The sequence below is a fragment of the Vitis riparia genome, chromosome 12 (genome assembly GCF_004353265.1).
Source record: "Vitis riparia cultivar Riparia Gloire de Montpellier isolate 1030 chromosome 12, EGFV_Vit.rip_1.0, whole genome shotgun sequence".
In the NCBI taxonomy this organism is placed as follows: Eukaryota; Viridiplantae; Streptophyta; class Magnoliopsida; order Vitales; family Vitaceae; genus Vitis; species Vitis riparia.
In genome coordinates, this window is record NC_048442.1 from 5,806,198 (window position 1) to 5,833,292 (window position 27,095).

The 27,095-nt window shown below is 34.4% G+C and overlaps 2 protein-coding genes across 20 annotated transcripts; both read right to left on the reverse strand.

The window, feature by feature from the left end:
* Positions 1-1,026: 1,026 nt before the first annotated feature.
* LOC117927060 (putative disease resistance RPP13-like protein 1) lies at positions 1,027-8,335 on the reverse strand. Of its 19 annotated transcripts, none has more exons than XR_004653267.1 (11): positions 4,247-4,338; positions 3,943-4,160; positions 3,804-3,857; positions 3,457-3,561; positions 3,091-3,348; positions 2,781-2,838; positions 2,480-2,653; positions 2,356-2,397; positions 1,780-1,857; positions 1,527-1,667; positions 1,027-1,425 (listed from the first exon to the last, which is right to left on the reverse strand). XR_004653267.1 is itself a non-coding variant. In XM_034846439.1 (7 exons), exon 1 carries the CDS (start codon positions 8,221-8,223, stop codon positions 4,702-4,704), a length of 3,522 nt encoding a protein of 1,173 aa, XP_034702330.1. In that variant the 5' UTR covers positions 8,224-8,335; the 3' UTR covers positions 1,027-1,425; positions 1,527-1,660; positions 1,780-1,857; positions 2,356-2,397; positions 2,480-2,653; positions 2,781-2,838; positions 4,551-4,701. The 19 variants fall into 19 exon arrangements, 5 of the variants coding, with proteins under 5 accessions (XP_034702330.1, XP_034702327.1, XP_034702328.1 ...); XR_004653270.1 differs by having other exon boundaries at positions 2,480-2,661; XR_004653264.1 differs by having other exon boundaries at positions 3,003-3,348.
* Positions 8,336-19,851: 11,516 nt separating this feature from the next.
* On the reverse strand, positions 19,852-22,098 carry LOC117925920 (putative disease resistance RPP13-like protein 1). The gene is made up of 2 exons (XM_034845031.1): positions 20,515-22,098; positions 19,852-20,190 (listed from the first exon to the last, which is right to left on the reverse strand). The coding sequence occupies exons 1-2, from the start codon at positions 22,096-22,098 to the stop codon at positions 19,852-19,854; spliced, it is 1,923 nt and encodes a 640-aa protein (XP_034700922.1).
* Positions 22,099-27,095: the final 4,997 nt, after the last annotated feature.

The window sequence follows — 27,095 nt, forward strand, 5'->3', positions numbered from 1 at the left end:
CCACCTTAGTATTAAACTTTTTCATGTGAAGACCCTTTTTATGGTTCTTCTTTATTAACTTTGTGGTAGTTTTTGATCGGTTACTTGTTTACATATTAAACCCTAATGAAGTGAGATTCAATATCTTCCAAGAAAATAACCCAAATTAGGGTTTTGGTCCCAATGGTATTTGGATCCAAACCAAAACATGTGACCATGTAACAAAATCTTAATCATGGAATTCATTTTAGTGACTTATAATGGAGAAAAAGTACAACTAGATTCCAAGTTCATTTTGGGCCGTTGGATTGGCATATCTAAATTAACACACACCCATTGTTGAAAGCTTGCATATACCTCAATTTGGAGTTGTTCCATTTAAAGGGGAACCCAAAATTTTCCTGTTTCTTCTTTTCTCCATTAGTGGGCATGGAGAAGTGGGTGGATGTGGATTGGTTTCTGATCTCGTTCATGGAATTGGAATCTTGGGGCAGTGGAAAAGTGTGGGGCCAGTGTGGCTGTTGCCTTTTTGAAATGGTTGTAAGGGAAAGGTGGGCATTGGGTTTCGGGAACAGAGAGAGAAAGTTGGAAAGAGAGATGTCATGTGAGTGGGTTTTTGGGGAGGAGCCCACACCCATTCTGTTGCAGTGACTCCACCCAAACCAACAGCTGAACCCACCATGTGAGCCCCCTTGGACTTTTCTTCTTCCAATTCAATGTTGGTTTGATAAAAATAGAAAATTCGTTTTGATCATCTACTCAAATAAATTATTCAAAAAATTCAATCATATTAAACAATAATAATTTAGAGAAATTTTCTCTCTAAATATTTAGCCATTGATAATAGTAGTGCAATTTTAGTTTATGGTAGAAAAGAGAACCAAAAATTTTAAAAAAGGCTGGGTTGGAAGTGATTTGCCTATGAAGTAAACTCTTGTATACACCAAAATGCAGAAGAAGGGCATATTGAACCTCACTTCAAGTAAAACCTTAAGAGCAAATTTGTAACTTTTCGCATATACATATACCAGAGAAGCAAATTCCATATGAATGAAGAAGAAAACATCATTTATATTTATGTATATACACAAAATCAATAGTAAGTTGAAAATATATGATTCAACAAACACATTCCTCAGAGATCCAATGGGAAACAAAACTATAACCTTCAAGGTTGACAAACCAATAGCTACAATATTTTCCATGGGAGTCTCACTCCATGTAAAACTTCTGTAAGTGGACGTTTGTTGTTGCTTTCTTTCTTCTTTGCACATGCTTGGAAGTAAAAGCTCAAAGCTCAAAACTAAAAAAAAAAATGAGTTGAAGTCTTCCAAGAGAGAATAGAATCTTCAAATCTCACTTGCAGCCAAAGGCCCATGTATTGCATAGGGAGGCTTTGGCAAAGCTTCCTCCTACAACTGTTCCAAAGATTCAAAGTGCCACCATCTGAAAATAAAATTGGTCTCATGCTAATCAGCTGCATCTGACATTCAAATTCATAGGGGGTTATAGATACTTTTTTAGACTGAATTTTTATGGCACTCTACCTGAGTTAGGAAGAAAAGCTCAAATTGTGCTCCAATAAATAGGATTTAGTTGAGTAGCCATCCTCCAAGTACTGAGTTGTTAAAATTCATCATGAAGGGAGGTGGTATGAGCAGATCCAATACGTTCACAATTTCTTAACACTAAGTTGATACAAAAAAAATAGCTCATGGTTAGAGGCAGTCATCGAGTTTGGAAAATCAGCCAATTTGATCATGCCTCCTTGAAGTATTAATAAGATTCCACTCAACTGACCTGAACTTGGTGGAACAAAACCATACTCTGCACTGCTATGACTTTGAATATGGTTTGACTTCTCTCTTCTCCAAGCATCTGCCTCAGAATCACAAATTTAAAAGAAGAAAATCCAGAGCTCACATTATCATTTGTAAGTACAAGAAAAGCTTGAATATGGAAATTAAATGGTAGCATCCATGCTCAACAAATGTAGTACAATTATGATTCTTTTACTATCAACGATGTAAAAAAATCAAAGGTTGATGACAATAAGTAAATGGGAAGGAGATGAGCAGAGACTAGGAAGTGGTGGCCTGTCAGAAGCTGAAGGTTTTGGGTTTGAGGTGTCTAAACTAAACATCTGCAGATTAATTGAAGCTAAAACAATGATTACACTAAGGAAAATGTTAACATTTATGGCGCTAAGATGCCATATGGACATGGTGAATAGAATTATTAAGGAGAGAACCTCAGTTAGTAAGATATTTTGTTTTAGGCTGAGTTGATTTTAGAATTGGGTTTATCTTGTCATGCATATGATGGAACTCCACAATGCGTCATCTTATGAAAAGTATTAACACAGAAGAAACATACCTGTTTTTTCTAGAGAAGAACTAGAATATTAACACAGAGAACCTGAAAAATAATGCACATGGAATTATAAATCCTTGTAATTTGTAGCTTAGAAAGTTAAACAAAAGCAATTAAAATATCTTACTAATGGAAATCATAGAGCATGTTGCATGCTCCACTCTCTAACAGAGTTGAGCTTTCTCAGTTCCTCAAGCAGATTATCAATCATGAGTCTATGGATGCTAGAAAATATCTGCTACAATCTTCCAGAAAGAGTCTTTGAACTCGATAAAAAAAGGTCCCATTGGAAGGATTGTTGCTAGACAGCTCGAATTTATTGAGAAAAATAGGATCAGAGGCATTCCATGAGTTTCAGTGAATTAGCCAATGAAAACGAATTCAAGGTCCATAAAATTATACAAGAAAAACAAGTTACGAAATCAGACCTGCAGAGCTGCTTGGCTTTTAAGCATCAATTTACAAGAGAGAAGAATTACTGATAACCTGAAAGAAGCAAGAAGTTATTATAATAATTAGAAAATTTAAAGCATATTTTTTCCCATTTATGATGGATCAAATTAAAATTGGTATTTAAGCATATCAGTTTTCCTGAGAAAATTACTATAAGGACAGAACAAGTACTCGACTAAAAATTAGTGTAATGCTACCTTCATTACAAAACTTGGTCATCGATCACAACGTTTGGAATGTGTGCTATATGATACCAATCTTCCCTTGTCCAAAACTTGCACTGACCTTTCAGCAGTGGGCAGTTCTGGATTGTTGGAACAGAAAGGGAGGTGGGCAGCAGCTTTTCTGTCAAGGATTGGAGCTCGGGGCAGTCACGGATCTCTAATTTTTGGAGAGAGGTGAGCAGTTGAAGCCCCAAACTGTCCAGGGACCTGAGATTTTGAGAGAGGTGAGAGAGGCCAGCCCTTGCAGGCCACAGTCCATGTGGGATGTAAGTTTGTTGCAGTTTGTTATTGTAAGTGAATTTAGGTTGGAGGGAAGACCCTGCAATGGGAATATCAATTCAGGACAACCATGTGATGTTGAAGACTGAAAGCATGCATTGTTGTCAATCCATGCTCAACTATTGTAGTACTATTATGACTATCTTACCATTAACAAAGTAAAGCTCAAAGGTGGATAACAATCATGTAAATGAGAAGGAGGTGGCATGACAGAAGCTGAAGATTTTGAGTTTGAGGTGCCTAAACCGAACATCTGCAGATTAATCCAAGCTGAAAGAGATGAAAACAATATGTAGACCAAGGAAAATGTTAACGTCTAGGTTGCTTAGATGCCATATGAACATAGTGAATAAAATTCATGAAAGACAGAACCTCAGGCAGTAATATTTTTGTTTTAGCTTCAATAGAATTTAGTATTAGGTTTATCTTGTGTTGAAAATGATGGAACTCCACAATGTGTCAGCTTATGAAAAGTATGAATTAAAAGAAACATACCTGTTGTTTTTAGAGAAGAACTAAGATATCAACGCAGATGCAACCTCAAAGAACCTGAAAAATAATGCATATGAGATTATGAGTATTGTAGTTTGTAGCTTCGAAAGTTAAACCAAAGCAATTGAAATGTCTCACTAACTGGAATCATAGAGCCTGCTGCATCCTCCACTCTCCAACAGAGTTGAGCTTCTGTAGTTCCTCCAGCAGAGTATCAACTCATGATTCTTTGGGTGCAAAAATCTCGGCTACTGTTGTCCAAAAAGAGAGTCATGAACCTGAACTCACAACAAAAAAATGGTCCCGTTGGAAATCATTGCTAGACAGCTAGAGTTTGTTGAGAGAACAAGGATCAAAGGCCTGCCATCAGATTTCAGCAAATTAGCCAATGAAAACAAATTCAAGGTCCATAAAATTTACAAGAAACACAATTTACAAAATCAGACCTGCAGAGCTGCTTGGCTTTTAAGCATCAATTCACTCTAAATGAAATCTGAAGCATTTGACAAGGCACTAATTAAGCAAGGAGTCTTAAAAGATCCTTATGAAGATATGTTGATCAGAGCCAGAGTGAAGCATCACAGATGACTGAAAGAAAGTAAGAAATTGTTATAATAATTAGAAAATTTAAAGCATATTTTTCCTATTTATAATGGATCAAATCAAACTTGGTATTTAAGTATGTTAGTTTTCTGAGACAATCATTTTAGGACAGAACAAGTACCTGACTATAAATTGGTGTTATGCCACCTTCATTACAAAACTTGGTCATCGATCACAATGTGTGGAATGTGAGCTATATGATGCCAATCTTCCCCTGTCCAAAACTTGCACCGATCTTTCAGCAATGGGCAGTTCTGGATTGTTAGAACAGAAAGGTTGGTGGGCAGCTGCTCTTCTGTCAAGAATTGGAGCTTGGGCAGTAACAGATCTCTAATTTTTCAAGAGAGGTGAGCAGTTGAAGCTCCAAACTTTCAAGGGACACGAGATTTGGAAGATGTGAGATTTTGAGAGAGGTAAGAGAGGACAGTCCTTGCAGACCTTGTATTGGGAATATCAATTCAGGACAACGATGTATTGTTAATGACTGAAAGCATGTAGCGTTGTGCAGCAGCCACTTGAGATTCTTGCACTCGACGATGAAATATTGTGAGAAGTCGAGAGCTGGCAATTCAATAGACACAAGATTAGGGCACCGGCATATGTCCAACCGATGCAAAGCTGTAACATCGCCCTCTGAAATTGAAATGGAGAGGGATTCAAGCCCCTCGAGATTTCTGATATCGAGGTAAGTTAAACTTGGGAAGTTGCCGACTGGGAAGGATGAGAGAGAATTGCAAGTACTTCTGAAGATAAACAAATAGGCAAGGGAAGGGTGGTGACATTTTAAGAACTCAGGTAGGAGAAAATCTAGTTTCTTACACCCCTCTATATCTAATGATTCCAATGTAATGGGCAAACAAACTCTGCACAAGGGTCTCGAAAAAGAGCAATTTCTGATTGTCAACTTTCGAAGACAAGTATTACTTCGCAACATTCCCTCCTCCAGTAGGGACTCCAAAGAGTCGGAATTTTGAATTGAGAGATACTGCAGTAGTGGTGGTAGTTCCTTCCACTGTGAGATGTCATGGATGCGCGTTGTCAATTGAAGGATGGCTGGAACCCTTGGAAGTGGAGCCACAAGCTGCTCACATTCTTCAATCTGTAGTGTGGTCAAGCAAGGCAGATCGGTTGGTAAGTCCCCAGTTAGCTTGGGACAATCCTCTATATAAAGCTCCTTGAGACGAGGGAATTCTCCACCTTGGCCTCCTATGCACAACCATTCCTTCCATTTTGGCATACCCTGAAATGATAGAGCTTCCAGGGATACGAAGGAGGGCTCAGTGCCATAAAACTCAACGCCCACCCTTTCTATCTCCCTCAACCCCAATATATATAAATGTTTAAGAGAGGGTAGCTGCCCAAGCGGTGGGAAGGTTGACACATTCTTACAATACCAGAGACGTAGCGACACCATATTCAGAATTGAAGGACCTAACCAATCTGGAAATCTTGAACCACCATAACCATAAAGAGTGAGTCTCTTTAAGTTTGTATGAGGTTGTAAGTTGTTGAGCACTATGTCTGCTCTATTTTGTTCAACATCACTACCACGATTCCATTCCAACTCTAACTCATCCAGATATTGCTTGCCTACCAAATTGGCCTCTGAGGCATCCTTAGCATCAACCACATTCTGCAGCTCTTGAATGACAAGACTCCCATCAATGTGGGAAATCTCCCTCAACTCTCCAACCCTTGTCCCACTTTGCTTGCCTACTATATAGTTACTCAATTTTTGTAGACTTTTTAATTGACCCATGTGACTTGGCATCTCTTTCACTTGGCTATGTCTGATATCAAGATGACGTAGGTTAATCATTTTGCACATCATTTTAGGCAATTCAACAAGATATATACAATGGTATAATATCAATGTTTGCAAATTATACAAACTACAAACCGACTCCGGTAACCTTTTGATGAGTGCGTAGGTAAGGTCCAAATAGCGCAAATGTTTCAAATTACCAATTGAATCAGACAAATCCCTTATCTCATAATAACATAATGACAACACTCGTAAATATTGAACTTTCATCAATAAATCATTCCAAACTCTAGTACTCAAGCGAAAATCTACATCGTATCTCGTAGTAGCATCTTTTGGATTTCTATTATTTGAAACCTTGTCCCATCGATGCCAAGTTCTCAAATTCAAAGGAAAGAAGGTACGAAGACCATTAACTTCATTCAGGGTCTCAAATCTCTCAAATTGGTCATATTCACTTCTAAAATATGATAAATGGCGGAGCTTTTCATCAATTTCATTCATCTTACCATCCTTCAACTGAACACAAAATTTTCCAGAAACAAGTTGAGCCAAGTCGTTAATGAGATCATGCATTACAAAATATGATTCGTGACTATTGGGCTTCTGAAAAAATGACCTTGATAATAGGTCATAAAAGTACCCATCACCTACCTCTTCCATTGTTTTCTTGCCTTCAGATTGTTGCAAAAAACCTTCTGCCATCCATAATAGAATCAAATTTTCCTTTTCAAATTCGTAGTCCTTAGGAAAAATTGAGCAATATGCAAAACACTGCTTTAAATGTGAAGGAAGAAAAGAATAGCTTAACCTTAAGGCAGGGAGAATTTCATCATTCCGTAAATCCCACGTTTCGCTGTTCAATACATTTTCCCATTCTTTTACTCGTAACTCTGAGTATAAGGCACCCCCCAGGGTCTTTGCAGCCAAAGGCAATCCTTTACACTTCTTTACAATCCCTTTGCCAATTTCTTCTAGTTCTGGATGTAGACTAGAATCTCCATTTTCAAATGCATGTTTTGCAAATAGCGACCAGCAGTCCTCAAAGGATAACTGTCCCAATTGATGAATACGAGCTGAACGCATGATCGATGCAACCTTATCACTACGCGTAGTTACAATAATCTTACTTCCATTTAGACCAACGGTGAATGGAGTTTGTAGCATATGCCAATTAGTATAGTTTTCATTCCAAACATCATCAAGGACAAGTAAGAATTTCTTCTTACTAAGTCTCTCCTTCAGTTTAAGTTGAAGCAGATTCAAATCACTATCATCAGAATATTTTTCAGAAGCCCCAGAATCGATTGCCTTAAGAATGGTTTTCGTTATCCTGACAAGATCAAATTCATCGGAAACACAAACCCAAGCTTTAAGGTCAAAACATGCCACCACTCTCCTATCATTATACACCAGTTGAGTAAGTGTGGTCTTTCCAATACCGCCCATACCCACCAGGGCGATCACACTTATCTTATTCCCACTTGCATTATGGGACAACAAATATTCAACTATCTCCTGTATATTACCTTCCCTTCCGTACACCTCCCCAGACTCATCTACCAAGGAAGTCGAGGGCCATCTTTGTGACAATTTTTCTCCAACGCCTTCTTTCAATCCCAGAACATCTTTTTCTTGTGCAAGAGATTCTAGTTTGTCAGTGATCTCCTCTACCCTGGACTGGATCCCCTCACCAAACGGATTAAGCGAGGCAGAGGTGATGTCACGTACCTGAGTTGCGCTGGTTTGAGCATCAGACTCCATTTTGCAGCGTAGAGCTTCAGTGGTGATATCATCCAACAGGTCCTCTGCATCATACACAGCATCTTTCAGGTCATCCAGCCAATCTTTTACAGCTGATTTTGTGAATTGCTTGGCCTCAGCGTCGTCGAGCACTACCTGAACTGCCAGCAATTTTATCCTCAACTTCTTTAGGAGCGTAGCACTGAGTCTCTGTCGCGGGAGGAAGGTGAGGACCTCGCGAGAAGCCATCCGGTGAAGTAGAACTTCGATAGAAGCCGAGAGAAGTGCTCCTCCTACTATAGCCCCAGCCATGTTTGTTGGTTTGCAAGGGAAGTGAATACTGGATCAAAGAAAAATGAATGAAAGCAGATGCAAATCAAGCAGACTAGTTTTGGTCAACAACGAAGAACCTTGTCACCAAATAGGGCGGCCCTTAGATACAGTAAAGAGGCGGATGAACATGGCCTGTCAGTTAGTCTACTAATAGTCCAAATGTCCACATAAACAAATAAGAATATTTTCCACCTACCCTACCCTACAGGTATGTCCACATTATTGAACATATGGTAAACAAATACTGAAGCAGATGCAAACCAAACTGTAGAATTTTGGTTTATGGTATGAAACGCGCTGCAACTTCGCCATGCTTAACCAAACACAAGGGCCCGTAAAGAAGAAAAAAATATTAACTAGTGAGCAAGAACTCTGAGTCATGCAATTTGGCTGTCAAAAACAAAATTGCAGAATCATTGATTTTTGTTTTTCTGAATGTGTAAATATGAGTGGTAGGGATTAAGCCTGCCCTTCAATAGTCTATAATATATATATATATTAACAAAATCACCTATCTGATATGTAAAATATTGAAAGGATAAGACCTTTGGGGTTGTCACTTTATTCAAGTTTCGACAATTAGAGTATAATATGCAAGATTCCTGATAAGGCCGGCTGACCATTTAGTACACCTAATGGATAGGCAGTGTTAATTGTGGAACCTATTCTTAAAAAAGAGAAGCTTCCGACCGAGACGAAAAAAAAGAAAGGAAAAACAAGCTTCGGGCCAGGCTACCTAGCATTGGCCCTTCCACTGAGACAAGACTCTTCCCACCAACCTAGGCCTGCCTATTCCGACCAGAATTAGTGCTGTCCGAGCCCATATGTTAAGGGCCCCGATTAGGCCCGCTTGATCAGGCAATCTCATCCATTAATGCCCCGATCTTTGTTATACTTCTCATTTGGGCTCTTAACGAGTATAGCTAAATTTGAATCTTGAAGAATGATAGCAATAAATAGGATAAGGTACAAAGAAACGAAAACTTTCAAAATAAAAGAAAAAATGAGAATCCCAAAAAAATCATTTCTTGATAACAAAGGAAAACCCTGAAGGGTATATGTCATATTAACTGCAACACAAAGTATGTTGTCCAAGTTTTGTTCTTTCCTCGCATAGGACCCGACAGTCCTCTTGATAGCATCCATTCTTCTTTTGCTGCTCTAGCCTGCTTGTTTCCCTGGATTTTTCAATTCTTACTTCTCATTTATGAGGTTGAGGTCTTTTTTCTTCCTTTGAGTCTATCTTTGAGTACTAGGAGAGGCTACCAAACAAGCTGTGGCTAAAGTGGAGACAGGCTTAGAGCCTGAAATTTACCTAAACTTAAGTTGTTGAGTTAGAAGAAACTCATTCATGTATCATATAGTTTGCCCTCATTAATTGATTGGAGTAAGCCTTTGATTGTTTGTGATAGTAAGCCTCCGATTCTTAGCATTTTGTTTCTTTCCTTCGTACTTCCGAAAACTAAACATAACCTTACGCAAAGTAGCAGGGAAGAAAATTTATAGAGCTGTGGTATGAGTAGATCGGATTGATTCACAATTCCTTAAGGCAAAGCTGATATAAAAAAATAGTTAGTTTATGGTTAATTAGAGGCCGTCATGATAAATTGGAAGAGAGAGATACTAAAAAATTGCAAAGGGGGAGAGGAGAAACAAACATGCATATTGCAAGTGGCTTGAACTCATGACCCTTAGCAAACCAACTTCTAATACCTTATTGAACTATGAATTTCCCTAAAAGCTTAAGCTTGGAGCATTTGGGTTCAACATGCATATCATGCTCCTTAACACCCTCCCTTGTGTGGAGAGATACCATAGAATTGCAAATTGGGAAAGAGAGATACTAAAGAAATGTAAATTGGGGGAGAGAGATATTAAAACATTGCAAAGGGGGAGAGGAGAAACAAATAAGGGAAACAAACATGCATATTGCAAGTGGCTTGAACTCATGACCCTTAGCAAACCAACTTCTAATACCTTGTTGAACTACCAATTTCCCTAAAAGTTTAAGCTTAGAGGATTTTGGTTCAATATACATATCATGCTCCTTAATAATTTGAAGCATTCAATAAGATATTATTGATTAAAAGAAGATTTTTTATGAAGATATGAAACATCAATTTATAACAGTGAAGAATTACTGATAACCTAAAAGAAAGCAAGAAAGTATTATAATAATTAGAAAATTTAAAGCCTATTTTTCCTATTTATAATTGTTCAAATTAAAATTGGTATTTAAGCGTATCAGTTTTCGTGAGAAAATTACTTTTAGGACAAAACCAATACTTGACTAAAAATTGGTGTAATGCTACCTTTATTACAAAACTTGGTCATCGATCACAATGTGTGGAATGTGTGCTATCTTATGCCAATCTTCCCTTGTCCAAAACTTTGCACTAACCTTTCAACAATGGGCACTTTGGGATTGTTAGAATAGAAAGGTTGGGGGCAGATGCTCTTCTCTCAAGGATATAGATTGGAGCTTGGGGCAGTCATAGATCTCTAATTTCTTTTGAAGACTTGAGATTTAAAGATAGGTAGGAGAGGACAGTCCTTGCAAATTGTTCAAAAATAAAATTTAAGAAAAAATAGATCATGTCAACTTGGTTTTACTCTTTGAAAATAAAATTTAAGGAAAAATAAATCATGTCAACTTATAGCTGGTGTTAGCTTGTTTTTACTATTTGAAAATAAAATTTAAGAAAAAATAGGTTGTGTCAACTTGTTTTATATTGTTCAATTTTTTTTAAAGGAAAACTAGGTGGTGTGAACTTTCTTTTACTATTCAAAAATAAAATTTATGGAAAAATAGGTCATGTCAACTTTTTTATTTTTTTATTTTTATTTTGTTTGAGAATAAAATCTAAGGAAAAATAGGTCGTGTCACCTAATTGATTATGGGTATACCATATTATTCAATTTGGAATTGACCATAATAGATAGGATAGGTAACTATGATATCAACTTGTTTTTACTATTCAAAAATAAATTTTAGGAAAAATTGGTGGTGTCAACTTGTTTTTTTATTATTTGAAAATAAAATCAAAGGAATACCCTCTACTTCTACCACTACGGGCACCACTTGAAGACTCTCCAACCCTTGTCCCACTTTACTTCCCCGCTCTATAGTTACTCAATTTTTGTAAAAGGTGACCCATTTGACTTGGCATCTCTTTCACTCCACTATAACTAATACCAAGATGATGTAACCTAATCAATTTGCACATCATTGTAGGCAATTTAACAAGAGAATCTCAATAGTATAGCATCAATGTTTGTAAGTTATACAAACTACAAACTGATTTAGATAACCTTTTGATGGTTGTAAGGTCTAAATATCACAATGATAGTTGAACTTTAAATATTGAACTTTTAAGTAATAAATTATTCCAAAGTCTATTACTTCAGCAAAACTGTAGAAGATATTTACGCCCATATGGTAGATATATAACCTTTGAAACCTTGTCATATCGAGGCCAAGTCCTCAAATTCAATGGTAAGAAGGTCCGAAGACCATTAACTTCATTAAGGGTCCCAAATCTCTCGGAGCATGTTTGGTACATGGAAATGAGGAATGAAAAAGAAAATTTTCTTTTCATTCTTATTTATCCTCGAATAAGAATGAATTTGGTAATTCCAATTTTTATGTTTGGATGCATATAACAATGCAAGGTTAGAATGATTATTTGTTTTCATTTCAATGTTAAGTAATAACGGAATGAGAACGAAAAAAAGAAATGAATTGACAATATTCATACATATAGTTTTAAATAATATTTTATTTTCATTTTTAAATCTCAATTTAAAATAATATTTGATTTTCATTTTTTTAAACCTTAGTTTAAAATAATTTTTTATTTTCATTGAAGAAAAAAAAACTTTGAAAGTTTTTTTTTTTTTTGCTAAATAACAAAAAAAATATTTGGGCTTATGATTTAGAAATAAAATTGTTTCTAAAAATTAATACTATTGTGTGGTTGTTATTCTTCAAAAATATATTTTTTTTTAAAAACAAAGTCATAAGTTTAATGATTTTTAAAAATGGTATTAACAATTATTAATTTTATATTATTATTATTTATTTTTAACAAAATAAAGCAATTATGCTTTTATAAGATGTTAAAATCCTTATTTTTATAACATTTATAAAAAATATAATTTATGATTTTATTATAATATAATTATTCATATTTTATTAAAAATTATTTATTTTTAATTTTATTTGTAATTACAACCTCATTCTTGCGTACCAAACATAGTCTCAAAGCAATCATATTCAATTCAAAAATATGATAAGTGACAAAGCTTTTCAAGAATTTCATTCATCTTATCATTTTTCAGCTAAACACAAAATTATCTGGAAACAAATTGAGCCAAGTTGTTGATAAGATCATGTATTACAAAATATGATTTGTGGCTACTAGACTTATGAGAAAATGACATTTGATAATAGGTCATAAAAGTATCCATCACCTACCTCTTCCATTGTTTTCTTGCCTCCAAGTTGTTGCAAAAAACCTTCTGCCATCCATAACAAAATCAAGTTTTCCTTTTCAAATTTGTAGTCCTTTGGAAAAATTGAGCAATATGCAAAACATCGCTTTAAAGGTGGAAGGAAATAATAACTCAACCTTAAGGTGGGGAGAATTTCATTATTTGGTAAATCCTATGTTTCGCGGTTCAATGGGTTTTCCCCTTCTTTTACTTGTAACTCTGAGTATAAGGCACCCATGAGAGTCTTTGCAACCAAAGGCAATCCTTTACACTTTTTTACAATCTCTTTGCCAATTTCTTCTAGGTCCAGATGTAGACTAAAATCTCCATTTTCAAATGCATGTTTTGCAAAGAGCCACCAGCAGTACTCAAAGGATAACTGTCCCAAATGATGAATATGAACAGAACACATGACTAATGCAATCTTATCACTACGTGTAGTTACAATAATCTTGCTTCCATTTAGACAAACATTGAATGGAGTTTGTAGCAAATCCTTGTTACTATAGTCTTCATTCCAAACATCATCAAGGACAAGTAAGAATTTCTCCCTGCTATGACTCTCTTTCAATTTAAGTTGAAGCAGATTCAAATCATTGTCATTAGAAGTCCCAGAATTGATTGCCTTAAGAATGGTTTTCATTATCCTGACAAGATCAAATTCATCTGAAACACAAACCCATGCTTTAAGGTCAAAACATTCCTCCACTCTCCTATCATTATACACCAGCTGAGCAAGTGTGGTCTTTCCAATACCGCACAAACCCACTAGGGCAATCACACTTATCTTATTCTCACTTGCATTATGGGAACTTGAGAACTTGAGAGTGGAGTAAATTAGATCTTGTCATTGACTTTAATCTTCTAGTAATTGATAATGAAAGTGGCATATGAGTGAAATTCCAACATTCACACTGATTATGCAAATCCTGATTGCAGAAAATTAATTCAGGGATTAGATATGGGTTACATATGCACATGATCATAGAGATTATAGAATTTTTTTTTTTTTTGATATAAGAGTGTTATAGTATCTGCAGGTGAATTAAGAAGATGGACTTATCACGCCTTTAGTCAACAATAGCTTCAAAATTTCAAAGTTGCAGATCAATTATATGAAAACTAGGCCCAAGTTGTCGCTCCCACACTAAATAATAAATTTCTATAAAAGAAGTGAATTTTTACAATTTGAAAAGGCTATCTATGATATTGTACATTAAAGCCTTAACTCACACTTTTAAAAGTTTGATACTTAATACTATAAACCTCATTTGACCTTAGGCATAAGTTTGTCTTTATTATCAATTTTATGAGTTTTGGAAACCAATTCCAACTAGTAACAATAATTATTTTAAGTTGTTTTGCAAAAAACAAAAGAGCAATATGTTTCTTCTCCAACCATAGCTATGCCTTTTGCTTTGCAAAGAGAAGATCTTTTATTAATTAATAAAATTGATATGCCTTTAGTTTAGATTCAAAAAGAAAAAAAAAACAATGATTTTGTGAAACAAATGCCTAGTTAATCTCGATTTTAAATATCGCAAAAGAAGGTTTGGAACTAATGGTTTATTCTAAGTGTGTTAAACAAGAAGATTTTCAACGTGACAATCATAAAAATAAATCAAGTCAAATAAAAATCAAGAAGTAGAAAACCTCCAAAAAAAAAAAAAAAAAAATCATTGAAGATCATTTGTCAAAGATCTCATTGTAAGGTTGTTTGTGCACTAGGACCATGCATTTTGTTTTTTACTTAAGCACCTAAAATCATCCAAGTGCTAAATTGTTTTTAGTTCTTTTACAAATTAGATAAAAAAAAAAATTGAATCTAGGAAAAATTTAAGTTTTAATTTGGTTAAAATCTTTTTAAAGGTTTCCTAAAGGTGGAGGAGCTATAAACCAAGGTTTTCTAGCCTTAATTTGATCTTAAAAATATGTTTTGATTAGGCTTAGATAGGTTGAGGGAAGCAAAAATGCTCAAAACTAGAAAGATGTTTAACAAGTCTAGGCCAAGCCTCAGCCAATCAAGGCTAAAACCTTGAGAATTGATTGATTAATCTATTAAACCATATTGACCCCAATGGCTAGTAGCTAAAAGATTTTCTAATTTCTAGACTCCATTCTTTTCTAGAAATGATCATGGGAATTAGAAAACAAATGATTTGATTTTTAAAGTCTATTGATATTTTAAAGTCGTTTTGTTGAAAAATTTGATATATGTATAATATGATTTATCATATTTGATAATAATATTTTATGTATTGATAAAAATATATGAATTTTACAAGTGTACATTTATTATTAAATTACATCAAATATTATTTCATAATAATATTGTGATATTGATTATAATATGTTTAATTTTCAAATATATTTATTATTAAAATTATGATCCATTTAATTCAATTATATTAAATGATACATAATATATATATATATATATATATATAATTTTTTAATATTTAATTAATCTATTAATGATATTAAAAACATTATGAAGAAAATTATCATGATAACTTTTATATTTTTGGTAATCAATTAAATGAATTTTTTATATTTAATTATAAAATAATTATAATTATTTTGTTCTCTAAAATATTCTTTTAATATTTTGTTTATTTGATGAATTTCAATATAAACATATTTGGTGCAATATATTAAACAAGGGTAGGCCAAGCTTCAGGTAAGCCTTTTGTTTGGGGTTCAAGTCCCTTCAATAGCAAGTTTAATTCTTTTGTTTGGGGTTCAAGTCCCCTCAATAGCAAGTTTAAGCCTTCACTGTAATGCGTGTTGACCTGTGTTGACCACCCAAAAAAATTGGAAAAAATCGACTAAATATCACCAAATCATCGATATATAGGGAAATATTGGCGATTTTCAGCAATTTTTTCTGAAATTTTGCCTAGTTGATATTTCCATATCTCCTCATCCATGCATATACCTCAATTTGGTGTTGCTCCATGGGGAACCCAAAATTTTCCTTTTTCTTCTTCTCCATGGGTGGGGGATGGAGAAATGGGTAGATGTTGATGGGTTTATAATCTCATTAATGAATTGGAAATAAAAACTTTTACATAGTAGATAAGTATATGATATCTTTATGGATAATAAACTAATAAAACTGTTTTTTATACTGAAAATAATTATAAACCGTTTTTAAAAACTATTTTCAAAAGCTGTAAAAGAATTATTTTTAAAAACACTACCCAAAGGGCCTTAGATGCACTAAAAATCAACTTGTTTGATTTATATCCAAATTCGTTTAAAAGTGATTCTATTAGAATTAAAAGCACTTTTTAAAGTGTTATTTATTCAATTTTTTTAAAGTTGTTTTGAAAAAAAAAATTAAAAATTTAGAAAATCATTTGAAGTGCGTTGATACTTGATACTTCGTATATATGTTTTTTTTTTCTTTTCTTTTTTTGAATTACATTTTCCTCTTATATAATGTGTTACTACTACAAATACTCTTTATATATATCTATATATATATATATATATATATATATATATATATATATATATATATATATATATATATATATATATATTTGTCCTAGAATTCCACTTGGGTATCAATTTAAACATCTTATGAGCACCAGGAAATCTTGAAAACGGAGACTTTGATGCTGAGTTAAAGATTAAATTGACCCAAAAGCTTAAACTCCAAACATTTATATCAAGACAACTTGAACCAAAGTCACTTTGAGGAGGATGAAAGGGACCAAAAATGTTAAAAGAGGCTGGATTGGAAGTGATTTGCCTATGATGTAACCTCTTATATACACACACACAAAAAAAAAAAAAAACCATATCTAACCTCACTTCAAGTAAAACCCTAGAGCAAACTTGTAACTTTTCGGCATATACTAAAGAAGCAAATGCCATATGAATGAAGAAGAGAACATCATTTATATGTATGTATATACACAAAATCAGTAGTAACTTCAAAATGTATGATTCTACAAATACATTGCTCAAAGAACAAAATGGGAAACAAAACTATATTGTTCAAGGCTCAAAAACCAATAGTTACAATTTTTTTCATTGGGGTCTCATTCCATATAAAACTTCAGTAAACCAATCTTTGTTGTTGCTTTCTTTCTTCTTTGCACATACTTGGAAGTAAAAGCTCAAAGCTCAAAGCTCAAAGCTCAAAACTCAAAAAAATCGGTTGAGGTCTTCCAAGATAAAATAAAATCCTCAAATCTCACTTGCAAACAAAGGCCCATGTATTGCACAGGGAGACTTTGGCAAAGCTTCCTCCTGGAACTGCTCTGAAGATTCAAAATACCACCATCTGAAAATAAAAATGGTCACATGGTAATCAGCAGAATTTGATGCTGTCATCAAGTTTGGAAAATCAACTGATTTGAATCTGTGTCCTAGAAGTATTAATAAGATTCAACTCAATTGACTTGGACTTGGGTGGAACAAAAGCATACTCTGCAGTGCTATGACTTTGAATATGGTTTGCCTTCTCTTTTCTCCAAATATTGATCTGCCTCAGAATCACAAATTTAAAAACAGAAAATTCAAGCTCACATTATCATTTGTAAGCACAAGAAAAGCCTGAATATGAAAATGGTTGCAGCCATGCTCAACTAATGTAGTACTATTATGATTACCTTACCATTAACAAAGTAAAGCACAAAGGTCCATGGCAATCATGTAAATGAGTAGGAGATGAGCGGTGCCTACACTGAACATCTGCATATCAATTAAAGCTGAAAGAGATGAAAACAATGAGTGCACTAAGGCACATGCTAAAGTCTAGGTCACTGGGAGGCCATATGAACACAGTGAATAAAATTCATCAAAGGCATAACCTCAGGCAGTAAGATTTTTGTTTTAGCTTCAGTAGAATTTAGTATTCATTTTGAAAATCATGGAACTCCACAATGTGTCAGCTTATGAAAAGTACAAATCAAAATATACCTGTTGTTTCTAGAGAAGAACTAAGATATCAACACAGATGCAGCCTCAGAGAACCTGAAGAATTAATGCATATGAGATTATGAATATTGTAATTTGTAGCTGAGAAAGTTAAACCAAAGCAATTGAAATGTCTCACTAATTGGAATCATAGAGCATGCCACATACTTTACTCTCCAACAGAGTCAAGCTTTCTGTAGTTACTCGAGGGGAGTATCAACTCATGAGTCTTTGGATGGGAAAAAAAAATCTGTCATGACAGTTCAGCAAATTAGCCAGTGAAAACAAACTCAAGGTCCACAAAATTACTCAATTTACGAAATCAGACCTGAAGAGCTGCTTGCCTTTTAAGCATCGTTTTTTGAAGGCACTAATTAAGCAAGGGAGTCTTAAAATATTCCTCATGACGTCATGTTGAATCAGTGCCAGAGTCGAGACATACAGATAATCTGAAAGAAAGCAAGAAATTGTTATAATAATTAAAAAATTTAAAGAATATTTTTCCTATTTATTATGGATCAAAATAAAATTGGTATTTAAGCATGTCAGTTTTCCAGAGAAAAATGCTTTTAGGCCTGCCATGACATAAATTGGTGTAATATTTTTTCAGCACAGGAAAGTGACAGATAATACAAGATATTATTATTATGACTAGAAAGCTTCAATCACAACCTACTTTCTTTTGAAGGAAATCATTTATAGGACAGAATAAGTACCTTCATTACAGAACTTGGTCGTCCACCACAATGCGTGGAATGTGAGCTATACGCTGCCAATCTTCCCCTTTCCAGAATTGGCATCGATTTTTCAGCAGGGGACAGCTGCTAATTTTTAGAAAAGAAATGGAGATGGGAAGCCCCTCTTTTGGCAGGGATTGAAGATTCTGACAATCATCGATGTGTAATTTTTGAAGAGAGGTAAGCAGTTGAAGCCCCTTGCCATCCAGAGACTTGAGATTTGGAAGACTTTCAATTACAAGAGAGGTGAGAGTTGAGGGCAGCAGGCCTTCCTTTGGAAACGACACCAAGTCTTGGCATCCACCTCTAATGCTGAATTGTGCAAGAGAAGCCAGCCCTTGCAAGCCCCACTCCACCTGGGGTGTGAGTTTGTCGCACTCGTCAATTCTAAGTGAATTTATGCTGGACACAGAACCTCGAACTGGAAACAACAATAGGGGACAGTCTCGTAAAATTAGTTTCTCAAAAGAGCCGAGGGAGCACATCAACGACTTGAGCTTCCTGCAATGAATGCTCTCATAGCGTGTCAACTCGAAAGTTGGAAACTCAATATATACGAGATCGTGGCAGTTATGGATTTTTAGAATATCAAGAGCTGGGAGAGATCCCTCTGAAATCGAAATGGAGAGGGATTCAAGCCCCTCAATACCATAGATTTCAAGACGAGTCAACTTAGGGAAGATGCCAAATGAGAAGGCTGAGATAGATCTACAGTAACCACCTTCAATACACAATCGTTCAAGGAAGGGATGGTGGCATTTTAGGAACTCAGGCAGGAGGAAATGTAGTCTCCTACACCTACTCATGCTTATTGATTTCAATGCAGTGGGTAAACAACATCTGCACAAGGATCTGGAAAGGCAACAACGTTTGAGAGTCAAGTGTTGAAGACAAGTGTTGTTTTGCATTATTGAGTGAAGTCATAAGGCGGGCTTCCAAACAGAACCTGACCACAATTGAGTATCTTCAATTCTCGAATGGCTGAAACCCTTGGAACTGAAGCCACAAGCTGCTGACATCCACAAATCTCAAGTTTCGTCAAGGAAGGAAGTTGGCAGGGTACTTCTCCAGTGAGGTTGGGGCAGTGCCTTATGCAGAGCACCTGCAGATGAGGGAATGCTCCACCTTCGCCTCCTCCGAAAGATACCCATTCCTTCCACTGTCTCATCTTCTCAATAACGAGAGTTTCCAGGGATGTGAAGGGCTTTACTGAGGAAGAATTATTGACATAGAAATCAGTACCAACTCTCTCTATGCCATGCACCCCTGAGATATAAAGGTGCTTAAGCGAGGACAGCTGGCCGAGTGACGGCAAAGAAGAGCAATGTTGACAATTCTTGAGATTTAGGAACACCATATTTAAGAACAAACGATCTCCTAACCAATCGGGGAATCTTGTACCCCCGTAGGAGTCAACGGTAAGCCTCTGGACATTTTCATGCGGTTACAAGTTGTTGACTATGTCAATTCCATTTTGTAGAACATCAGAGTTGCTCTTCCACTCCAGCACCAAATCATCAACATACTTCTTATCCTTCAAATTTGCCTCTAAGGCATCCATACCACAAACCACATTCTGGAGTTCTGAAATGTGTAGCCTCCCTCTAATTTCTGAAAGCCCCCTGAGCTCTCCATTCCTACGACCACTTGTTTGACCCACAATAAATCTGCTCAATTCTTGTAAATTTCTCAATTGACCAATATGATCAGGCATCTCTTTTATTCCAGAATCACGAATACGAAGATAACGTAGGTTAATCAATTTCTTCAATCCACGAGGCAACTCACAGAGACAACGACAATTAGAGAGTAGAATTATTTGTAAATTATACAAACTACACACTGATTCTGGTAACCTTTTGATAGGTGTGTGAGAAAGGTTCAAAAGACGTAAACATTTTAAATTGCCCATTGAATCAGGCAAATCAACAATCCAATAACCACACAAGGACAAAACACGGAGGCATCTAATATTTGGTATGACATCATTTAAAACCCTATTACTTAAGCAAGACTGCATGAATAGTGGTTGCAATTTGAAGAAGGTTCTGAGACATTTAACTTCAACAAGAGTCTCAAATTTTTCAAAGGAATCATATTCACTTACAAGGTATGAGAAGTGGCGAGTCTTCTTATACACATCATTCATCTTATCTTCCGAACATCGAGTACAAAAATCTCCAGATACATGTTGAGCCATGTCATTTATAAGGTCATGCATTTCAAAACACGAGTCTCTGCTACTCGATTTATGAAAAAATGACCTTGTCAATAATTCATGAAAGTACCAGTCCCCTATCTCTTCCATTCTTTCCTTGCTTTTTGGTTGTTGCAGAAAACCTTCTGCCATCCACGATAAAATCAACCCCCTCTTTCGGAACTGATAGCCCTTAGGAAAAATTGCACAATACGCGAAGCATCGCTTCGACTTTGAGGGGAGATGATAATAGCTTAACCGCAGAGTTGGAAGAAGTTCATCACTCGGCAAATCCCACATTTCACTCCTCAATATGTTATCCCATTCTTTTTCATCCATCTTATAGTGCAAAAGACCCCCAAGTGTTTTGATGGACAAAGGCAAGCCCTGGCACTTTTGCACGATTTCTTTTGCAATGGCCTCCAGTTTTGGATGTGCACCAGGATCTTCATTTTCAAATGCATGTTTTGTGAATAGCCGCCAACTATCTTCAAAGCATAGTTGCTCGAGATGATGAGTGTGATGCGCACGCATGGTTAATGCAACATTTGCATTGCGTGTGGTTACAATAAACTTACTATCACTTGCTCCAACTTTAAGCGGAGTTTGTAGCATGTCCCAGTTATTGTAGCTCTCATTCCAGACGTCATCCAGAACTATTAGAATCTTCCTCCCATTAAGGGACTCTCTTAGCTCCACTTGAAGCAGATTCAAGTCATTTACATCACGAGTACAACTAAAAGCGGCTCCATTAATGGCCTCAAGAATTGTTTTCGTTATCTTGAAAAGATCAAATTCTTCAGATACACAGACCCAAGCTTTCATATCAAAATGTGATTTTACCCTTTCATCATTATACAAAAGTTGTGCTAGGGCGGTCTTCCCAATGCCGCCCATGCCAACTATGGCTATCACAGTTTTGACATGGCCACTTGCATTGTGTGAGAGCAACATGTCAATTATCTCCTCTTTACTACCCTCCCTGCCATAAATACCAGATTCATCCACCACAGAAGTGGACGGCCATCTTTTTGCTAGTTTCTTACCAACAACTTCTTTCAACCCAAGAGCATCTTTTTTTTGAGCAAGAAATTCTAATCTATCAAATATCTCCTCAACCCTGGACTCCACCCCATCACCAAATGGATTAAGAGAGGTCGAGATGGCGTTCCATACCTGAGTTCCACTAGTTTGGGAGTCAGACTCCTTCGTGCACCGAAGAGCTTCTGTAGCAATCTCTTCTAACAAGTCCTCCGCGTCGTAGGCAGCATCTTTAAGCTCGTGGAGCCACTCTTTGATTGCTGGATTCTCACTCTGCTTCACCTCCGCATCATTGAGGACTGCATGGACAGTGAGCAATGTGATCTTCAACTTATTCAACAGTGCAGCATTGAGTTTCTGTCCCCCGAAGAAGCTCAGTACCTCGGGAGAAGCCATCTTTTCCAACAAAACTTGAATAGAAGCTGTGAGCAATGCCTCTCCAACTAGAGCCATGTCTTTGCTTCGCAAAGAGAAGAGAAGTGGGTGAATGAGAGAAATCAAGTAGAAGCTTCGCAAAGAGGAGAAGTGGGTGAATTGAGAGAAATCAAGTAGAAGTATCACAAAGAGAAGAGAAGTGGGTGAATGAGAGAAATCAAGTAGAAGCTTAGCAAAGAGAAGAGAAGTGGGTGAATTGAGAGAAATCAAGTAGAAGCTTCACAAAGAGAAGAGAAGTGGGTGAATGAGAAATCAAGTAGAAGCTTAGCAAAGAGAAGAGAAGTGGGTGAATTGAGAGAAATCGAGTAGAAGCTTGGCAAAAGAGAAGAGAAGTGGGTGAATTGAGAGAAATCAAGTAGAAGCTTCACAAAGAGAAGAGAAGTGGGTGGTGAGTGAGAGAAATCAAGTAGAAGGTAAAAGAGAGTAGTTTTTGTTTCATGTATATGAAATGCACTGCAATATAGTCTTTATTGGAAATGCCTGGTCTTTATTTTAAAATCTTCAATATATATAACATGCATGAATTAAATATGAAATGGAAACAATTACTGTTTTGTATAATTGTTGAATGCATGTATATTCCAAAGAGATATCTTTGGATAGTGGGGAACACCATTATAGTTTTGTATATTTTTAATCAATCAAAGGTTTATGGATGGAGAGAGAGAGAGAGAGAGAGAGAGAGAGAGAGAGAGAGAGAGAGAGAGAGAGAGAGAGAGAGAGAGAGAGAAGGGTAGGACCTTAGCAGTGACTCCACCTCCTAGTTGGACCTAACAGGCAAGAAAAAAAATCTGACATTTAATATGAAACAAATCATATCAGAGTATGATCAATAAATAAATAGAATCCAGACAATTGAATTTAAATTGGACTTAAAAAGTCCTAATTCCATCTAAATTTGCATAGTTGGCGTGAGTTCAAGCCTTGAGAGTTCAACTTAAATTGAACCTAACATTATCCACATGCAACAATTTATCATCTATATAGATTTTTACACTCTTTTATTATGAGTGATTTATGATTGTTTATATTTTAGGGAAGGATGTACAAATATATAAGTTAGATATGAAATAATAAGAAGCATTGATTAAATTGATTTTCAACCATTAGATTGGTACATCTAGGTCAAATGAGCTCAATGTCCAATGCTTGTTAATCATGGGGTTTTTAAGTTAAAAGGAGCACCATCTTTGTTTTTTTTCTTCCTTCATGAATGGTGATGTAATCTTAGAATAGCGAGAAAGGGTAGAGTAAATTGATTTTTAATCTTTTAGTAATTAATAATCAAAGTGGTAAATGAGTAAAATTCTGACTCACCCATTGATGATTATGTTAAGGATTAGATATGAGTTAGATATGTACATAATTATAGGGATTATAAATATTTTCTAACTTTTTTTGTTATAAGAGTCTCGTAATCATTTGTTTTTTATAAAAAAAAAAAATATGGACTTGTCGCACCTTTATTCGACAATCACGTTAAATTCAATAAAGCATATGAGCATGAGGTGTAGAACCATGTGCTCATAACAATATTTGTTACTAGGATTAAGAATAGATAACCAGAGGGATATCATGGAATCTTGGGAGTGGAAAACACTATCATATATGGCTGTGGCTACCACCTACTACTTGGACTAAAAGCCAAGGGCAATGTGGAACCAAAGTCTGGGGTTTCTAAACAACTAAAGGCGTGATCATAGGATCACCTTTGTGATTAATTGGAAAAAAAAAAAAAAAAACCTACATTAAAATATTATAGATGTTTTATTCACTAAAATTAAACATATTAATATACTTGTATTTTTTATTAGGCTATGTTTGGTTTTCAAAAAATTTGAAGAAAAATATAAAGAAAAAGTAGAAGGAAAATAAAAAATAGATTAAAAGTCGATAAATAATTTTTATTTGTTATTTCAAATTCATTTTACTTATTTTAATTCATCAATATAAAGATTAAATAATTTAAAAATATATAAGTTTTTAACTAGTTTTAATTATATTTAATTTTCTTTGATATTTTTTATAGGAAAACCAAATATGAAAAATTAATTTTTCTTTGTATTTTTTGGGAACCAAACATGACTTGAAGATGAAGAGAAAAATATTTTATATTTTCCCTCCACTTTTTTCCTTGATACCCTTTCTTTAGCTTTTTGATGGGATGCAAATGTAATAAGATTAAATGAGATTAAAACTACATTTTATGAATCCAAACTTTGTGATTGTCATGTTAGAAATTAAATTGAAAGATCTCTCACATATCTTACATTGGGACCTAAAATTTACACAATAAGGCATCATAGTGGATAGAATTATTGTGTTCTTTTGTACATAGTAACAGCATGTATAAAAAAGGCATAAAATAATAGGAAAGTAAGGTTAAAGTAAAGATGGTCATTTGTTTAAGATTTGGTGATTAAAAAATTATTTAACATCTTTTATGATGGGGGGTCATGATTATTTATGTTTAATCTCAAATTGTTTATTTAAAGATGAATCCAATAATTCTTTTTCTTTTTTCATGGGTAGGGATTGAATGTATTTTCACTTCTTATCACACCCATAGATTTGAGATCTTACAATAGCGGAAAGATGATGGAGTAAGTCAAACTCCGGTACGTGCATGCCATCCTGGATATATTTAATGTTTAATAGTGTTAAATATTAAATTGTTTATTTTTATAATATTTTATTTCTATTAAGTATTAAAAAATCAATATATTAATTTTTCTATTTAAAAAAAGTCAAATATTTTACTTTTTCTATTTAAAAATAAATTACAATAAATTATATAAAAGTAGAAAAACAAACAATTTAAGTTTAAAAATAAATTGCTTTCAGCAAAAAACAAAAATAACAAACACTCTTATTGTAAGTCCTCTAATTCCTTATTATAAAGATAGGATTAGACAAATTATAAAAAAATGTTTTCTTCATTACTAAATAATGGAAAGAATGTAGTTATGATACTTTATATTGGACCTTTATTTTGAACTCAATTCATTTTTTATATTTATTAAATAGTGCATATACATAATATTTATGATTTACTGTTATCTTAAAAATTATTAAGTTTGTATTATTACATAAATATTTATAAATAATATATTTAATTATTAAACATTGATAATATATAAAATACACAATCATAACAATTTAACACTACAACAAACAATAAAGTAGCTACATGCATAATTACAAACTGCCTTTTGCATTCTAGTTTAGACAGTCCAGCTTCGTTTTCGATTCATTACGTAGCAAGATTAGATTGCGAAACTGAATCACACCACAATGGTCTAAACAGTTCAATGACGGTTTAGTCGATTTGTTTTCGGTTTAATACCTAGAGCAACTCAATTTTCGAATCAAACCGACATTATGAACGATGGATAATCCAATGGATTCAACCAGTTGGTCCCATTCAATTTTAAAAACCATAGTTTAATATAATTCCTTGATTACAAGGATGGGATGAGAGAAATTATAACTCCTTCGAAGTATTCATTAACTTCTATGCATTCCAGTAGGTTTAAATTTTTTTTTTTATATAATTTTTTTATTGTTAAAAACTAGAAATCAATAGTTCCTCTTACTATTATTATTATTATTTATTGAACTAGAGAGAGATCAATTTTGTAAGGTTGTTTTGAAGACCAACAAGATGAAAGGCAAATTAAAAATTCCTCCTTTTGTGATTGCTCAACTGTGAGAAGACTTCTATAATAAGCCCCATTGTGTTTGTTTCCCATAAATAAAAACTTGGGGAGAATATGTAGAAAATTATAACCATCATTTTGGTTATGTTTAATTCCCAAAAGTACTAGGGAAAAAACCTATTAAGAAAAAATAATTTTCTTATATTTGGTTTCATCATGAAAAATATAAAAAAATATCAAATAAAATTAAAATTAGTAACAAATATATATATTTTTAAATTATTTAATTTTTATATAAAAAGAAAAAAATAAATGAAATGAATTTGAAATAATGTATACAAATAATTTATTGATTTTAAATTTTTTGTTTTTTTTTTCTTTTATTTGTACCCTCTATTTTATTTTCCTTACATTTCTCTCAATATTTTTGAGAACCAAACATAGTCTTGGTGTATAAGATTATAAAATACACTACAATTTCTGGGAAGGTTGCCCCAAACGTACGACATCATTTTCCAAGGAACATGACCATTAAAGAAAGAAAGAAAGAAATTTAAAGATCAATTAAAAAAATAAATGAATGAGCTATCACCAAATTAAGTAATCCAATTGTTCACACTAGTAGGTTTAGAGCTTCCAATGAGTTCACTTTAAGACTTACAGATAAATATATTATAGCAACTACAAAAACTCTATTTATTTATTTTGCAATAGGAAAAGACTTGGTGTGGACCCGCATTTCTTGCCCATGCGTTTCCCACTTGATGGCGAGCTCGATTTTATTATTTGAAAAATGAATTATTGATTATGAAAAATGACTTGGAGTCGCCACTTATTTTTGTTTTATTTTTAAAAGGGTAAACAAAATAAGAAAGAAAAACCCTAAGTGTGACTCCTTATTTTGGAAAAGGTGGTTTGTGAAAAACCGGATCGGGTTCGGGGGTCAGGTTACTTATCGGGAAGTTACGGTAAAAACCGTAACACCCCTCTAAGTCCCTCAAGTTGGGTCTCTACTAATAAAGTGAAGCAATCATGACAATTGATGAATAAATCAAGGAATACACAAAGTGATCATGCACATGTGAGAATCAAAATATGTATATAGAAATACCAGAATGAGAATAAATGCGTACCTGGGCGACGAACCACAAGGCGCTATCAAGAAGCGAGGTTAGTGCACAATTAGGAATAATGGCATGCATGTCATAGAGCAGAACGAATCAATCATGTGTGATAATCCAATCAATCAATCAATCGATCAGTCACATATGTGGGGCCCCCACCAAAGCCCGTTTATTTTAGCATGAATTAATTCCATAAATTCCATTATTCGGAATTATGGAAATTAATTCTTGC

Bases quoted from the DNA above. Each gene is read 5' to 3' on its own strand.
- LOC117927060 (XM_034846440.1), bottom strand. From the start codon at position 8,223: ATGGCTGGGGCTATAGTAGGAGGAGCACTTCTCTCGGCTTCTATCGAA.
- LOC117925920 (XM_034845031.1), bottom strand. From the start codon at position 22,098: ATGGCTCTAGTTGGAGAGGCATTGCTCACAGCTTCTATTCAAGTTTTG. The intron at 20,191-20,514 runs GTAAGTGAATAT...TGTCTCTGTGAG, and splicing joins CTCGCCACTTCTCATACCTT to TTGCCTCGTGGATTGAAGAA.